Source organism: Lissotriton vulgaris, chromosome 10 (genome assembly GCF_964263255.1).
Source record: "Lissotriton vulgaris chromosome 10, aLisVul1.2, whole genome shotgun sequence".
NCBI classification, from domain to species: Eukaryota; Metazoa; Chordata; class Amphibia; order Caudata; family Salamandridae; genus Lissotriton; species Lissotriton vulgaris.
Window position 1 is genome coordinate 789,152,014 of NC_141698.1, and position 17,804 is coordinate 789,169,817.

Below are 17,804 nucleotides of genomic sequence, written 5' to 3' on the forward strand. Positions count from 1 at the left end.
ACTCCGCTCGTTTTTTTTGACAGTACCAAACTTTGACCGTTTTTACATCTTGCCAAAGAAAAACCCGGTATGTTTTTCCTTTCATTTTTTGACTCGCATTTTTTGACTTGCACTTTGAGAAAACAGCCATGGTATTTATTTCGGTTGAAATGCATATGTATACTCGACATAATTTGACACTCACTGCAAGTTAATGCTAAATGGATATTATGTGATGAATCATTGTGTTTAAAAGCGTATTTCAAGTGTATTATTTTCACCAACAGAGCTCCTCGAGAAAGGGCTACGCCCGAAATGCATTGGAGCAGTTGTGTTTTGGGAAAATTACCAATAGAAGAGATGAATTGAGATATTCACAAAATAAAAACATGTTACAAATCAAATAATTGAACTTGTTTAATTACGTTTTGAACAATCCAACGGAGTCTGTCTCACAAGACGAACCCACACGGTGTGCCCAAAAACAGGGACGCACTCACTTTGTTTGTGCGCTATTAACACTTAATGACTATTGGAAATGTCACACCGCAAAGAGAATATGTCTGATCAGTGCAAATGATGGCACATGTGATGTGGGTGTGTGCATTGCTGTCAGCTGTCTGGAGGTGCAGACAACCTCCTAATGCAAATCACGTGACGTGTGTGACTGACCAGATACATTGTCCTGCTCACTCAGACCTTCCCATCAGATCATTTGTATGCATGTCATATCCATTCCACAAACCACAGGTCTTGTACTTTACATGGAGGAGTGGCTGGCAGCTGTCACATGTTTCCTGTGTGTGTAGCCCACGCCACACTCACAATTGTATTGATGTGTTGAGCAGTGTTGCTTGTGCCATGTACATTGTAATTTTCTTTGTCTGACAGTTGTACACAATTTTTCACCGGAAAATGTTTTGCAGGGCACCCCCTCTTGAAAGGCCATTGCCAGACTTGGATGCCATGAGGGAACGTGATTACATACGGCGTTACCGCTTCCCAGCACAGTTGATTCAGGACCTGACGAACAGACTGGAAGCACACCTGCAACCACGGCACAGGAATCCGACTGCGCTGACACCCAAGGTAAAGGTGATGGCGGCACTACATTTCTTTGCCACAGGTACGTTCCAATTTACTATAGCTGATGTGGGAGGGATGTCACAGACAATGTTTAGCCGGGTATTAAGTGATGTATTGGATGCAATGCTGCTGCACATTGATGAATTCATCACATTCCCTACTCCTGAACAGTTGACAGATGTCAAGGGGGAATTCTATGCCCAGGACGCATGCCACATGTAATTGGTGCAATTGATGGTACACATGTTACTCTGCTGCCACCACAGGCTCAGGAGCAAGCGTACCGCAACAGGAAACACTACCACTCGATAAATGCCCTGGTGGTGTGTCTTGCCAACATGCTTATCTCACATGTTTGTGCTCGCTTTCCAGGATCGTGCCACGATGCTTTCATCATGAGGCGTAGCAGGATACCACGGATGATGCTGCAGCTGCACAACCATCGGGCATGTCTAGTTGGTGGGTATACTCTGTTAGCCATGTATGTCAGTATGTCATTACTTCATGAACGGCATCATATTACACACTCATTTCCATGATGTCAATTTGCAGGAGACGCAGGATATCCAAACATGCCGTGGCTAATGACTCCCCTACGCAATCTCAGGACAGCTGCAGACCAGCGGTACAACAATGCTCATGGGAAGACCAGGCGGGTGATCAAGCGTACATTTCGACTCCTGAAGAGCAGGTTCAGGTGCCTGGACAAGACAGGCGGAGCACTCCAATACACCCCACTCAAGGTGTGTAACATCTTCATTGTGTGCTGCATGCTGCACAACATGGCAGTGGAGAAGGCTGTGCCACTCATCCTAGATCCTGATGAGCTGGAACATCCTCCCATTGAGGATGAAGGCCTTGGCCAGGATGAGAGTGACAAGGAGGTTGAAGATGATATCCGGAGTCACCTCATCCGCAACTTCTTTTCATGATGGTGAGTCATAGGTGAATTTTGTCCAAACCTCAACTTTAGAGTTGCATGGGTAGCATGCTGTGTATGCAGCTGACTGTATGCAATGCCACTTTGATGTTTGATGTGCAGTGTCACACAGGTGCAGATGTAATGCAACACACATATGTGCTATGTGTGTACTTGGAATGTACAAGTGTACTACAACATCAGTCTACTTAACATGAGTATGTCAGAATGACATTCTACAGGACTTGACCCCTTGTGTGCCTCTCATCCCCAGGTCGCCCTGCCTGTTTTCCGCTGGTGCCATCTTGGTCATCCTGCTATTGCTCATCATGATTGCAACGTCAGCCGAATCAAGGGAGCATGCATGGACATGTGGAAAAGTCTATTTGGGACTCATATAAGGCTGTTTAGCGTTGGTATGTTTTCAATAGTGTGGTACATGTTCTTGCGCATGTTGTTTGACCATGCATACATGTAACCACATCATGTTTCCTATTACATGTAGGCCCACTCCCATGACAGGATAGTAACCCCACCTGACAGTCATCTGTAGTTGTTTTAGACTCTGATGGCAGCATCAATGTGGGTTGACATTGACACTGAGACATTACATATACCATGGTTTGACATTGTGTGGGAGGTCACAACCACAGACTCTGTGGGGGATTGCAGCCTCACTGTGTGCATTACAATGTATCAATATCATCACTTCCACCTTGTGGACCAGTCCAGTTTGGTACATAACAACCATGTTGTGTAGGTGTGGCCCAGTGAATGTTCCACATGTTAAGACAACTGTCCTGTGATTCTGTTCGCATGGATGCATTACCCCTTGTTGCAGTATGTCATGTCGCTGTTGTGTCATTACCTCACTGCAGGTTGTGAATACCGCTACACCAGCCTTCACTGTGAGTATGAGTTCTGTTTACATTGACCTGATGCCATGTATGTTGGGCTGATGACATCACAATGGTGTGCTGATGCACATGTTAAATATTCTGTGGCACCAGTGGGGTGCAGTCATTCCCATGATTCTCTTGTCCCGTGCAGCATTTATGTGCGACGGTCGGGTTCTTTATGTGGCTTGGCTCCTCATTGATTAGTGTTGACTATTATTCCACCAGCTTGTCATGTTTACCATGGTGAGGCACAGTTACTATAGCAAAATACTTGCTACAGAGTGCCTGTATTGCAATTAGGTAATTATCTTCCTCATCATATGTGATGCTGACAGCTGTTGTGGGTGATGTACAGTCTGCCCTCATGGCCCTTACGGGTACACATGAACATATACAGATGTTACACTTTGCGTAAGTACCACTTCCATATGTTTACATGTGTTTGCAGGGCACACATCATCATACATTGTGAATTATTTTTTGTGAACATAAATCTCATTGCATCGTAGCAGACTTGTGACCTTTACACAAGACTGAAATACGTGACAGGCTGTCCTAGGTTTCATGTGTCCGTGTTACGGCATCTGCTCTTATGTGATAGCATGATGACTGATCTCTAATTGGCTACAGTCGGTACACTTCAAAGGTGTGACTGGTACAGTGAATATCATGTGGTATTTGTAGTGTCTGTGACATGAGATAGTACTCCTAATGCTTGTTTGCCTCTGTTTCAGGTCACCCTCCCTGCAGTTCCCATCCTCTCCTTCCCTCGCCTGATCACCCTTTTGTGTCTGTCATTTGTACTCAGACCAAGGGGCTATTTGGAGGTGGAACCCTTTGAGCATCACACCACTCTGATGGAGTAAGGTACGGCCAGTCCCTGGCAGTCTAGTGGTGAATGTTTCAGCTGCATTCCAGGTGAGATCATTCAATGACTTATTTTGTCTACTGGTCAATGGCACTGACCATGTATGTTGGATTTTGCTCCATGGCCTCACAAGGTATATCATCATGTTGTGCATGACGTGTCATTCCAAACTAATATTGTGCATCCTTGATGTCAACGCACATGTCCTTCTAATGTGTATGTATAATATATGAACTATTGTAGGATCATTGATGATAGGTGTTTACGTGTAGTGTGGCAACATAGTCGTTGTAGGTTGAGGCTTAAGTACAGTATTGTGTGTGAGGTATATGGGTGTGTAGCTGCTGTTTTGCTTTGGACACAGTACATGTAGACAACACTTGCTGATGGTGTGTGTCCGGTGCCCCACTTGTCCCTAAGGGGCCTGATCCTGTGACTGTCATCTTTGCTGATTACTGTGTCATTTATTTTGCAGTGACCCTGAGTGACGCAGACACTCCTGCATTCACATACACATGTAAGTTTGAGGCTTGACAATGCCCTTGTGGTATGTGCTTGTTTTGCAAGTTGTCGCACACCTTCAGCCGTAATGTCTTCACTCATTACTGCTGCTGCATACACAGCCACTATGTTGCGCACACTACCCAGATCCAGGACCACACACGCCTACAGATTACCCCTCCTTCAAGCCATTAGTAGAGCATGCTCCAGCCATCCTACACACAGGGAACACCTGACAATCATCCACCTGGTATCTGAAGACCTCAAACTCACCCATCACGGATCATCTGCCTGTGTGTGCAACACATACTGGCAAGACTATGCAGAGACACATGACAGTGTGTCGACGTACAACCAGGTAATGTGCCTCGTAGGGCACACACACACCTTCCTTCCACAAAAATATGGACAGTGTTACCTTGTCAGCACCACAGCAGCACACCTCGCCTTCCTTACAGTAACGTGACAGTACAGTACCTTGGCAGACCTATTCTACATTTCCCTCACAGCCAGTGGATTAGCCACCGGGTGCACACACCATTACCACGTCTCTTGGGTGTGGTGTGATATGGCCGTTCTGGTAAAGATAATTGTCACACGTGGCTAGGTGTTCTATAGGCATTGCACAAATCACATCAGTTGTGTACTTGTAACTCCATAGGAGGAGGTCACGTGATCAGGTGAGCTTGTGTAGACTGATACAGCCCATAGCCCACAGTCTGTGCTGTCACCCTTTGCCTGTGCACCATTCATCACATCCACAGTACAGCAGCATGCTGATGATAGTTGACATACCTGAGGACACAGTTGTAGGTACTCCCAACGTGGCCACCTAGCTTTATAGCCCTGATCTATACACCTCCAAGTGACTCTCCTGTGCCTGTCATTAATAGCAGTTCTGTGAGGCAAACCACCCTCCACCATTTACTAACCATCACAGGTGTGTGTTTCCATCCATGTATCTAGTTGTTGAAATATTGTTACCTATGTGTGTCCTCATCCAGACTCCTATCCAAGTGTGTGGATGGCTACACTTTGTTGCGTATTCTTGCATTTCATACATTTGCACACACATATTCTTCATACTGTGGTTACAGGATGACTACACAAATGCGTGTGATTAAATTTGGATTTATTAGGTGATCTTGTGCAGGAAAAGTGAGTAGGTGCTGTACAGAAAGGGGGGGAATCCAAAGTTCACTGCTGGAGATGAGATGCCTTGTAGTTCAAGTCAACAGAGTCCAGCACACAGTGCTTGGCATCATTGGTCAGATTGTGACCAGCAAGTCCATGTGGGAGAGTCTGATGGGTGATGCTGTTGCACCCAAGGGCAATATGCCAGGTCAGGTGTCCTGGGAGTTGTGCATGACCCACTGCCTCTCACCGTCTTAGCCGTGGACGACCCTTCTTCCTTGGGGGACCCTCACGTGCAGGCCTGGGCGATGCATGGGACGCTACATCAGACAGTTCCTCCTCCTCCTCCTCCCTCCCTGTTGCTGGTGTTGCACTTTGCCTTGATGTTTGTGGCCTGGTGACACAGGGAGGGTGCTGCATGTTGCCAGCAATCTGACGTAGTGATTGGCTCATGTCCCGATGCACCGTCAAGAGCTCAGCCAGTGTTGCCTCCACCCGTCCATAATGTTGTTCTTGCCTGGCATGTTGCTCAGCCTGCTGTTGTTTGAGTTCGGTGAGGGCCTCCGCTACCTGGCTAACCTCCCTGGTGTCCCGCCGGTATGCCTCCAGGATGGTAGTCAGTTCAGTCACACCGGTCCGTGCAGCTGACTGGCCAGAATCTCGCCTCCACCTTGCGCCACTCCCACCACCCTGACCCAAACAAGCACGGCCTGCGCTTGTGGGCACATCCGATCGACGGGACCCCCGAGTGCTGGCAGGGTGGATGTTGTCTGCCACCTCAAGGGTACCCGTCAAGGAATGTCCCTCATTTTCAGACTGGCTGTCTGATGGACCATGGGCAGGGCTCTGACCTGTCTGCTGGGATGCGGTGGGAATGGGTCCGGTGGTTGGCACAGATGTAGCTGGGACAGTTGCTGCAGGGGTTTGGGATCCAGAGGGGCCAGGTTGGTTGGGGTCATCCACAGTGCATTGAGTGGCGTTGCTGTCGGTGGGGTCAGGGTACTGCTGAGCCTGGGACTGGAATCCTTCTCCCCCCTGGTTGGGGGTGGTTTCCACACGTTGCCCTGTGTGTGTGAGAGACAGACACAGTTAATGCACTATCATGAAACATATTTTTATCCATTATCAGCATCACAGTTCCACAAGCTTGACATTGTTGTCATTGTTCAGTTGTGTATGTAGTGGTAGCAAATAGACATGTAGTCAGGTATTTTTTCCTTCTTCCATTCTCTTGATAATGAGTGACACAGCCATTGCTGTGTCTTGTCTTGCCAGCACAACACATATACAGCAATGCTCTGTTTCACGCAACATTCAGGATACAGTGTCAATCCTTATGCCTGCGTCAGGCATGCACAGAGTTTAGATGCAGCAGGTTCTTGTAAGAGACAGAGTTTAATTTTTACTGATACATTCCAATACTTTGGATAGTTGTTGCTGTTCCGTGATGGACAAGCAATGCCAACCCCCTAGGACCTGTACACCCACTTCTGCATCATGGCTTTATGACGTGGCACTTGTACTAGAAGCATCACCTTGGCAATACACATGTCCATGTTGGTACTTAAGTGCACGCACAACGTTCATATGATGGGCCAAGTGCATTGTGTGAGAGGCACAATGGACTTGAGCATCTGCACTGTGCATGTTATAGTTGTATGTGTATTCATATGTGAAAATGTTTAGTTGTGGTACATGATCATTGTGACAGTGTAGCACTCCATTGCCTGTCCCCATGGGATTACTTTCTGTACGGGGTGTGTGTGACAGGCCATGCTAGTAGTTGGTATGTGATTTGCAATCTTCCATCTTTTTTGTGGTTTGGCTGTGCCCTCATGAGACATGCTACCTTGATCGTGGTTGAGGGTTCCTACACAGGATGTCTGACCTTGTCCTGGAGTTTTTGTTTGCAATGTTCACAGGAGTGCCTTGTTCTGCCTACACAAGGGCCCATTGTCTACTACAGAGCTTTAAAGACTGTGTGTCCTGAAACAGTACTGTGTCACCTGCAAATGCTGGGTGTGTCGCAGGCAGTTGGCACATTACTGCTGGTAATTGAGTAACATCCCTCGACACTCTGGTGTATGGTCTTTAATGGACCTATGATGTGCTGGGGTGTGACTGTGTGTGCCCAGGTCACTGGGGTGAGTTGACTGTGGGAGGATAACTGAAGGTGTAATACAGAGGGAGGAGGGTGACAGGGTATGTAATCCAGACCTAGGTAGATAGACAGACAGAGGAAGAGTGAGGGGGACGGAGATAGAGGGGGACGGAGACAGAGGGACGGAGACAGAGCTTGCCAGACACAGGGAGACTGTCGGAGGGAGGGAGACAGACAGATGGAGGAGGGCAACAGAGGGATGGAGACAGGTGGTTCGGCCTCACTCACTTGCTACACTGCCTTACTGTGTCACCAAATGATGCATCTACAAAACATGTCTCAACAACATGGAAAAATTAGATTTGTGTGCTCTACTATCTTGTCTGTACTTTCACATTCCCTGTGCATTCAGCATGGTGCTTGTGTGTGTACTTGGGACATATGGGATGAGAGCAGCCTCCTACCCTACGCCTTCCACCCTTTCTGCCTCCACCTTGCAACTACCCCATACAGTTTTGCCCTGCTGTGACTCATGGCCACCCACCCCCATACTGCTGTGCACTGTGGTAAGTTCCACCATATTACATGTGTTTGTTGTGTACTCACCAGGCTCAATGACTCCTTCTATTCCGTATACTCCCACCGGTGGCAGCAGGGTTGTGACTTTCTCCTCCCAGGGATGGTATACTGGAGGTCTGCGGGGACCACCACCGCCAGTGTGGTGTGCAGCGGCGTAGTCCTGGTCCATCTTCTTCTTGACCACCCTCCGCAGATCATACCACCTGGACTGGCATTCCGCCTTGGTGCGCCTGATGGGTGCAACAGCATTGACCGTGTCAACGATCCTCTCCCACATGCGAGTTTTGTCAGCTATGCTGGTCTGTGTGACCAATGCGCCAAACAGCTGGGGCTCGACTCGGATAATTTCATCTACAAGGATCTCATTTTCCGGGTTGGTGAACTTTGGATTCTTTTGTGTGGTCATGGTGTGGGGTGTGTGTGATTGAGAGGGTGATGGTGTGTATGTAAGAGGGTGTGTGTGTCTGATTGTGAAGGGGGTGGTGTGGGTGTAGATGTAATAGGTTGTATGTGTGAAGGTTAATGGGTGCAGTTGGTGATGTGCCGGCAGGCTCTTCTTTTTGCAAGTAGGTATGTTGCAAGGGATGTTGATTTGTATGTGTGTCCACTTTTATTGGTCCATTTGTGGGTGTGGCTTAGTTTGAATTGGTGGTGTGTGTGTTATATGGGGGGGGGTGACTTGTGCCCTCTGTTTGGCTGTGGCCAGAACTTTGTTTGTCAATGGTGTGTAATCAATCAATCAATCAATCAATCATAGACATTTATAGAGCGCTCTGCTTACCCGGAGGGTCTCAAGGCGCTGGGGGGGGGGGGGGGGGGGGGTTCTGCTACTACCCGAACAGCCAGGTCTTGAGCTTCTTCCTGAAGGCGAGGTGGTCTTGGGTCAGGCGCAGGTCGGTCGGGAGGGAGTTCCAGGTCTTGGCGGCCAGGTAGGAGAAGGACCTTCCTCCTGTTGTCGCTCTTCGGATGCGGGGGACGGCGGCGAGGGCGTGACTGGCTGATCGGAGGTGACGTTTGGGAGCGTAGAAGTTGATGCGGTTGTTGAGGTAGCTCGGGCCTTGATCGTGAAGGGCTTTGTGTGCGTGGGTGAGGAGACGGAAGGTGATTCTCTTGTTGACCGGGAGCCAGTGCAGGTCTCTTAGGTGTCTGGAGATGTGGCTGTGTCGTGGGACGTCGAGGATGAGTCTGGCTGAGGCGTTCTGGATCCGTTGGAGTCTCTTCTGGAGCTTGGCGGTGATTCCGGTGTAGAGGGCGTTGCCGTAGTCCAGTCGGCTGGTGACGAGTGCCTGGGTGACAGTCTTCCTGGTCTCGGTGGGGATCCACCGGAAGATCTTCCGTAGCATGCGGAGGATGTTGAAGCACGACGAGGAGACGGCGTTGACTTGCCTGGTCATGGAGAGGGAGGAGTCCAGGATGAAGCCCAGGTTGCGTGCGTGGTCTGTCGGTTTGGGTGCGGTTCCCAGGGCGGGGGGCCACCAGGAGTCGTCCCAGGCGGAGGGCGAGGATCCCAGGATGAGGACTTCCGTCTTGTCCGAGTTCAGCTTCAGGCGGCTGGTCGACATCCACTCGGCTACCTCTTTCATTCCTTCGTGAAGGTTGGCTCTGGCCGCGGCGGGGTCGTTGGTCAGGGAGAGGATCAGCTGGGTATCGTCGGCGTAGGAGATGATGTTCAGGTTGTGTTGGCGTGCGATGGCCGCGAGGGGGCTCATGTAGACGTTGAAGAGGGTTGGGCTCAGCGAGGATCCTTGGGGTACGCCGCAGATGACTTTGGTGGCCTTTGATGTGTACGGTGGTAGGCGGACTCTCTGGGTCCTTCCGTCGAGGAAGGAGATGATCCATTCCAGGGCCTTCCCCTGGATTCCGACGTTGTAGAGGCGCTGCACTAGGGTGCGGTGGCAGACGGTGTCGAAGGCCGCGGAGAGGTCTAGGAGAGAGGTCCGTTGTCCATCAGGGTTCGGATGTCATCGGTGGCAGCGATGAGGGCGGTCTCGGTGCTGTGGTTGGCTCGGAAGCCAGACTGTGAGGGGTCGAGGGATCCGTTCGTCTCGAGGAAGGCGGCAACTGCTTGTTGACGGTCTTCTCGATGACTTTGGCCGGAAACGGGAGGAGCAAGATGGGGCGTTAATTCTTGAGTTCGGTGGGGTCCGCTGTTGGTTTCTTGAGTAGAGCGCTGAGTTCGGCGTGCTTCCAGCTCTCAGGGAAGGTGGCGGTGGTGAAGGAGGTGTTGATGATGTCCCGCAGGTGGGGTGCGATGACAGCGTCGGCCTTGTTGAAGACGTGGTGAGGGCAGGGGTCGGTCGGAGATCCGGAGTGGATGGAGTTCATCGTGCGGACGGTGTCTTCGGTGCTGATCGGGGTCCAGGCGCGGAGGGTGGTGGTGGGGGGCGTTGGTTCGGTCGTGTCGGACGTGGCGTTCGTCGGTTGGGTGTTGAAGCTGTTGTGTATGTCCGCGATCTTGTTGTGGAAGTAGGAGGCGAGGGAGTTGCAGAGTTCTTGCGATGGGGTGATGTCGTTATTTCCGGCGTTGGGGTTGGAGAGCTCTTTCACGATGTTGAAGAGTTCCTTGCTGTTGTGTGCGTTGTTGTCCAGCCGGTCCTTGAATGCAGTTTTCTTGGTGGCGCGGATCAGTTGGTGGTGCTTCCGGGTGGCAAGCTTGAGGGTGGTTATGTTGTCCGGTGTTGGCTCCCTTCTCCAGGCTTTCTCGAGGGCTCGGCAGTTCTTCTTGGAGCTCTTGAGTTCGTCGGTGAACCATGGGGCCTTCTTGCTGCCGGGTCTGCTGGGCGGGGTCCTCAGTGGGGCGAGTTCGTCCGCGCAGTTGCTGATCCACTTCGTGAGGTTGTCGGCGGCCTGGCTGGGGTTCGCTGAGCTGGCGGGAGGGTGCTGGCTCAGGGAAGCGGCGAGCTGGTCGGCTGTGATCTTGCTCCAGCTTCTGCGGGCAACCTGTTGCTGGTGGTGGTGGATCGTCGTTCTTCTGAAGGTGAAGTGGACGCAGCTGTGGTCCGTCCAGTGGAGTCCAGTGGCGTGGCTGAGGGCGATGTCTTTGCTGGATGAGAAGACGGCGTCGAGTGTGTGTCCGGCGAGGTGGGTGGGGGTGGACACCAGCTGCTTGAGTCCGAGGTTGGCGAGGTTGTCGAGCAGGGTGGTGGTGTTGCGGTCGTTGTTGTTCTCCAGGTGGAAGTTGATGTCCCCCAGGAGGATGTAGTCAGCGGAGGGGAGGGCATGCGGGCTGACGAAGTCGGCGATGTCCTCGCTGAATTGTGTGCGTGGTCCCGGGGGTCGGTAGATCAGGGTGCCTCTGAGGGTGGTCTTCGGGTCGGTGTGGATCTGGAAGTGTAGGTGTTCGGCGGTAGTCAGGATGTCGTCGGTGTTGGTCGTGATGCGGATGGTGTCCCTGTTGATGATGGCGATGCCTCCTCCTATCTGGTTGGCGGTGCGGTCCCTCCGGGTGATCTTGTAGCCCTCTGGGATGGCGATGGCGATGTCAGGCGCTGAAGAGGCGTTCATCCAAGTTTCCGTGAGGAAGGCAACGTCAGGAGCTGTGGTGTCGAGGAGGTTCCAGAGTTCGATGGCGTGTCTGTGGACGGAGCGGGTGTTGAGCAGGATGCACTTGAGGTGGTTGCTGCTGTTGGTCGGCTTGGCGGGTGCTGGTGCGGGGCAGGTCCGGATGCAGGTGAACTTGCAGGCGGTGCAGCAGAAGGGTCCGTGGGAGCGTCTCGGGGTGGCACGGTAGCATCCCGGGACTCGTCCGTCGTTGAGTGCGTTGAGGGTGGCGGCGTCGTACGTCCGGCGGGTGGGCTGGGATCTGCGGGGGCCAGGGGTCCTGGCACTGGGCGCGGTCCAGGCACGGACGGGCGCAGACGGGCTTACCTTTGGCGCTCAGTCGGCGCTCCCGCTGCGCGCATCCGCTGCGCGGTCGCTGAGGGGGCGTCATAAGAAGGGAGCCGGGAGGGCGGGTCAGCAGGGAGGCGGGGAGCGCGTGGTCCAATCGGCAGGCGGTGGGCGGGGTCGCAGCAAAACCGGCGCGAAAAACCAGGCGGGCGGCCCTGCGGCGGCTGGGGCTCCGGACTGGATCGGCGTCAGCAGGCAGCAGGCAGGCAGCAGGTACGAGGCAGGCAGCAGGCGGGGAGCGTGGGGGCAACCAGGCCGAGGGCACAGTGGTCGCTGTGTGTACACAGGAGACATGTTTAGTGTTGTTGTGCGACTTGTTTGAATGGTCCTTGTGTTGGTTTAGGGGTTTGCGTTGTGTGTGCCTGTGGTGTGCGTGCGTGCGGGTGACTTGTACGGGCCATAGGGGGTGTTGAGGTTTGTGTTTGCTTGAGGGGGGGGTGCGTGTGGTGTGCGTGCGTGCGAGTGATTTGTACGGGCCGTTGGGGTTTGCGTTCGCTTGAGGGGGGGTGCATGTGGTATGCGTGCGTGCGGATGACTTGTACAGGCCGTTGGGGGTGTTAGGGTTCTCATTCGCTTGAGGGGGGTGTGCATGTGGTGTGCGTGTGTGCGGGTGAATTGTACGGGCCGTTGGAGGTGTTGGGGTTCACGTTCGCTTGAGGTGGGGGGTGTGCGTTTGGTGTTATTGCGTGAGGGTGACTTGTACGGGCCGTTGGGGGTGAAGGGGGTCGCGTTTGCTTGAGGGGGGTGTGCGTGTGGTGTGCGTGCGTGCGGGTGACTTGTACGGGCCATTGGGGGTCACGTTCGCTTGAGGAAGGGGTGTGCATGTGATGTTTGTGCGTGCGGGTGACTTGTACGGGCCGTTGGGGGTATTGGGGGTCACGTTCGCTTGAGAGGGGGGTATGCGTGTGGTGTGCATGCGTGCGGGTGACTTGTACGGGCTGTTGGGGGTGTTGGGGGTCGCGTTCGCTTGATGGGGGGTGTGCGTGTGATGTTTGTTTGTGCGGGTGACTTGTACGGCCCATTGGGGGTGTTGGGGTTCTCGTTCTCTTGAAGCGGGTGTGCGTGTGATGTTTGTTTGTGCGGGTGACTTGTACGGGCCGTTGGGGGTGTTGGGGGTCGCGTTCGCTTGAGGGGGGGTGTGCGTGTGATGTTTGTTTGTGCGGGTGACTTGTACGGGCCGTTGGGGGTGTTGGGGTTCACGTTCGCTTGAGGGGGGGTATGCGTGTGGTGTTTGTGCATGCGGGTGACTTGTATGGCCGTTGGGTGTATTGGGGGTGGCGTTCGCTTGAGGGGGTGTGCGTGTGGTGTGCGTGCGTGCGGGTGACTTGTATGGGCCGTTGGGGGTATTGGGGTTCGCATTCGCTTGAGGGGGGGTGTGCGTGTGGTGTTTGTGCGTGCGGGTGACTGTTACAGGCCGTTGGGGGTCGCGTTCGCTTGAGGGGGGTGTGCGTGTGGTGTTTGTTTGTGTGGGTGACTTGTACGGGCCGTTGGGGGTGTTGGGGTTCTCGTTCGCTTGAGGGGGATGTGCGTGTGGTGTGCGCGCGTGCGGGTGACTTGTACGGGCCGTTGGGGGTATTGGGGTTCGCGTTCGCTTGAGGGGGGTGTGCGTGTGGTGTTTGTGCATACGGGTGACTTGTACGGGCCGTTGGGGGTGTTGGGGTTCACGTTCGCTTCAGGGAGGGTGTGCGTGGGGTGTTTGTTTGTGCGGGTGACTTGTACAGGCCGTTGGGAGTGTTGGGGTGCTCGTTCGATTGAGGGGGGATGTGCGTGTGGTGTGCGTGCGTGCGGGTGACTTGTACCAGCCGTTGGGGGTGTTTGGGTTTTCGTTCGCTTGAGGGGGGTGTGCATGTGGTGTGCGTGCATGCGGGTGACTTGTACGGGCCGTTGGGGGCGTGGGGGGTCGCGTGCGCTTCATCGAGGGGTACACGGTTGGTACGTTTCGCTGCCGCTTACTGTTAGGAGATGTTTCCATACGAATCAGTCTTCATGCGCGACTACTTTGGCCCGTATGAATCGCGTACAGGCTTTCCGCACCGGATCGTACTAGTGTTGTTTTACGACACGTTTAGTAATCCTGGGGAAGGATTTCCGAATCTAATTTGTACGGGTCACCGACTTTGATTCGTACGGTGTGATGATTTTCGTATGGTAATCGACGAAAATGAATCATACTACGCAGGTCGTACGGTACTTTCCCATTCGTACGGATTCGGCTACGAATACGAATCGTATGGCGGATTTTTTTTCCAGATCGGAATCGGCCCCATAATGTTGAAAACATATCTCTGCGTGGGCTCTCCCCATTGATGAAAACAACTCATGATATCTTCAGTACTATATTCTGGCCCATGCTCAATCCATTTATTAGCAAGAGAACCCAAAACTACTTTTTCATCTGCAAGAGGAAGTTGACAACAATATTGTCGTCTACAGAAAGCTGGAGACATTTTTATAGACCTAACAAAAGGAGAAAAGAAACTTGAAACAGCATCTGCTATCCTCCTCTGTGAAATAGGAGAATCCCTCGAGAGGATAGGAGGTATTACAGATGTAGAAGGCAACGGAGACTGAAACGTAGCAAACTGAAGAGTAGGAGCAGGAGAAGATGGGGGCTGAAGTACAAGCTGCGAGGGCGGAGCAGAAGCAGGCAAAGAAGCATTAAGGGGCTGAGCCGGTTGCTGAACAATTGGTAACTGAGCAACCACTTGTTGAGCGACGGGAGGGGGTAACGGAGGTGCATTCGCATTCTGAACCTAGGGCGGGGGTGAATTCAATAAACAAGACATTAAGGAATCTTCTTCTAATTCCTTACTTTTATCTGAAGAAGAAGTAGGCAACACCGGATAGCATCTGTCTATCGCCATATGATGTTGTCTCTCTAATACCTCCTTTGCATCGTCTACTTCGTTATCTTTAAACTGCTGGGCAGCCTGAAGAATTGACATATCTTGTGCTTTCTTATCCTTTTTCGCTTGTTTTATTTCTTTCTGTTTGGCTTCTTTACGCCAAAGGCGAAAGGAGTCAAACATAGCCGGCCGGGCTTTTCTTCTAAACAGAATCGTTTCCAAATTATCTAATATAGCAGGATCAAAGCTATCATTCTGGGGCCATCTCAAAACTCCACTACTTTTCGTGTATCGGACCCATGTCTCGTTAAAGGTAATGGGACCAATACCATGTTTCGAATAGAGCTCATAAGTGGGAGTTCCAACTGGAGGGATCGGACATGATTCCTCCAACTGGGAATCCCTCGTACAACCCAAACAACAAAATCTTTTGAACTTACTCAGCCCAGGCATCGTCACTTCTCTAGACGGATCACAAACAACAAGGGGTATAGATCAGTGAAACAGTACAATCGTACTTACCCCTTGGCTTCAGCTATTGCAATACCTGAATGAAAACTAAAAAAAACAAAACAAACAAAGGTCTGTGGGAGCGACCCACCAAATACTTAACTAAGAATCGTTCTGCACCAGCGAAGGTCCGTCTATCGTCTCGCTCTACCAAAACTCTTCAGAAGGGTCCAAGGCAGGGCGACAGTCAGGACAGCAGTCGTCAGCAGCTGTCGGAGAGGAGTAGCTGCGCCGTCAAAGACCTTCGGTCCACTTCCGACATACAGGGGTCGATCACGTGGTGCGCTTCCTCCGGAGTTTTCTTGCGGGGCTCCTCACGACCCTCGGGCTCAACCGCTACAGCAGAAGTCGCCCTACGATGGGCGCCAGTTGCAGAACCGGAGCCTTAAGACCCGGCGGCGCAGGGTACGCCTAAAATCCCTGGGATTCACCTGCCTTGTCAAAAACAGATTCAGAAAAGGGAGGGGGTGGTGATGAACAGAGTGTCTGAATTAAGCAGACCACTCTTACCCAGTCCAAATATCAGGGCTTGATCCATCACCGTTTTTTAGCTCACTGCACCATCCCAGCTCAGAACCTGGCTACATGCAAATTAGTCTATTCCTGTCCCAGTGCATGATGGGAACAGGGCAAACCAAACTACCAAGCCAATTCTTATACTGGGAAGAAAACAAGCTTCCGGGGACCGGTTTCTGGCATTTCAGCCGTCGTCGGCCCGGCTTCCTTGAATCCTGATGGTGCAGTGAGCAAGGGACTAATGTCTGAGTATACCCTGCCACACCTATAGTGGCCAAAAACGATTCAGAAAAGGGGGTGGTGATGAACAGAGTGTCTGAATTAAGCAGACCACTCTTCCCCAGTCCAAAGATCAGGGCTTGATCCATCACCGTTTTTTAGCTCACTGCACCATCCCAGCTCAGAACCTGGCTACATGCAAATTAGTCTGTTCCTGTCCCAGTGCATGATGGGAACAGGGCAAACCAAACTACCAAGCCAATTCTTATACTGGGAAGGAAACAAGCTTCCGGGGACCGGTTTCTGGCATTTCAGCCGTCGTCGGCCCGGCTTGCTGGAATCTTGATGGTGCAGTAGGCAAGGGACTCATGTCTGAGTATACCCTGCCACTCCTATAGTGGCCAAAAACGATTCAGAAAAGGGGGTGGTGATGAACAGAGTGTCTGAATTAAGCAGACCACTCTTACCCAGTCCAAAGATCAGGGCATGATCCATCACAGTTTTTTAGCTCACTGCACCATCCCAGCTCAGAACCTGGCTACATATAAATTAGTCTGTTCCTGTCCCAGTGCATGATGGGAACAGGGCAAACCAAACTACCAAGCCAAATCTTATACTGGGAAGGAAACAAGCTACCGGGGACCGGTTTCTGGCATTTCAGCCGTCGTCGGCCCGGCTTGCTTGAATCCTGATGGTGCAGTGAGCAAGGGACTCATGTCTGTGTATACCCTGCCACACCTATAGTGGCCAACAACGATTCAGAAAAGGGGGTGGTGATGAATAGAGTGTCTGAATTAAGCAGACCACTCTTACCCAGTCCAAAGATCAGGGCTTGATCCATCACCGTTTTTTGGCTCACTGCACCATCTCAGCTCAGAACATGGCTACATGCAAATTAGTCTGTTCCTATCCCAGTGCATGATGGGAACAGGGCAAACCAAACTACCAAGCCAATTCTTATACTGGGAAGGAAACAAGCTTCTGGGGACCGGTTTCTGGCATTTCAGCCGTCGTCGGCCCGGATTGCTTGAATCCTGATGGTGCAATGAGCAAGGGACTCATGTCTGAGTATACCCTGCCACACCTATAGTGGCCAAAAATGATTCAGAAAAGGGGGTGGTGATGAACAGAGTGTCTGAATTAAGCAGACCACTCTTACCCAGTCCAAAGATCAGGGCTTTATCCATCACCGTTTTTTAGCTCACTGCACCATCCCAGCTCAGAACCTGGCTACATGCAAATTAGTCTGTTCCTGTCCCAGTGCATGATGGGAACAGGGCAAACCAAACTACCAAGCCAATTCTTATACTGGGAAGGAAACAAGCTTCCGGGGACCGGTTTCTGGCATTTCAGCCGTCGTCGGACCGGTTTGCTTGAATCCTGATGGTGCAGTGAGCAAGGGACTCATGTCTGAGTATACCCTGCCACTCCTATAGTGGCCAAAAACGATTCAGAAAAGGGGGTGGTGATGAACAGAGTGTCTGAATTAAGCAGACCACTCTTACCCAGTCCAAAGATCAGGGCATGATCCATCACCGTTTTTTAGCTCACTGCACCATCCCAGCTCAGAACCTGGCTACATATAAATTAGTCTGTTCCTGTCCCAGTGCATGATGGGAACAGGGCAAACCAAACTACCAAGCCAATTCTTATACTGGGAAGGAAACAAGCTTCCGGGGACCGGTTTCTGGCATTTCAGCCGTCGTCTGCCCGGCTTGCTTGAATCCTGATGGTGCAGTGAGCAAGGGACTCATGTCTA

At 51.8% G+C, this 17,804-nt stretch overlaps 1 protein-coding gene across 1 annotated transcript in view; it reads right to left on the reverse strand.

Annotated features, from left to right (window-relative positions):
- Positions 1–5,632: 5,632 nt before the first annotated feature.
- Positions 5,633–17,804, reverse strand: part of LOC147688801 (uncharacterized) — a 57,584-nt gene continuing 45,412 nt past the window's right edge. The window contains exon 3 of the mRNA XM_086939825.1: positions 5,633–6,450. Coding sequence (XP_086795951.1) covers positions 5,633–6,450 — 818 coding nt within the window. The remainder of the gene's footprint in view (positions 6,451–17,804) is intronic.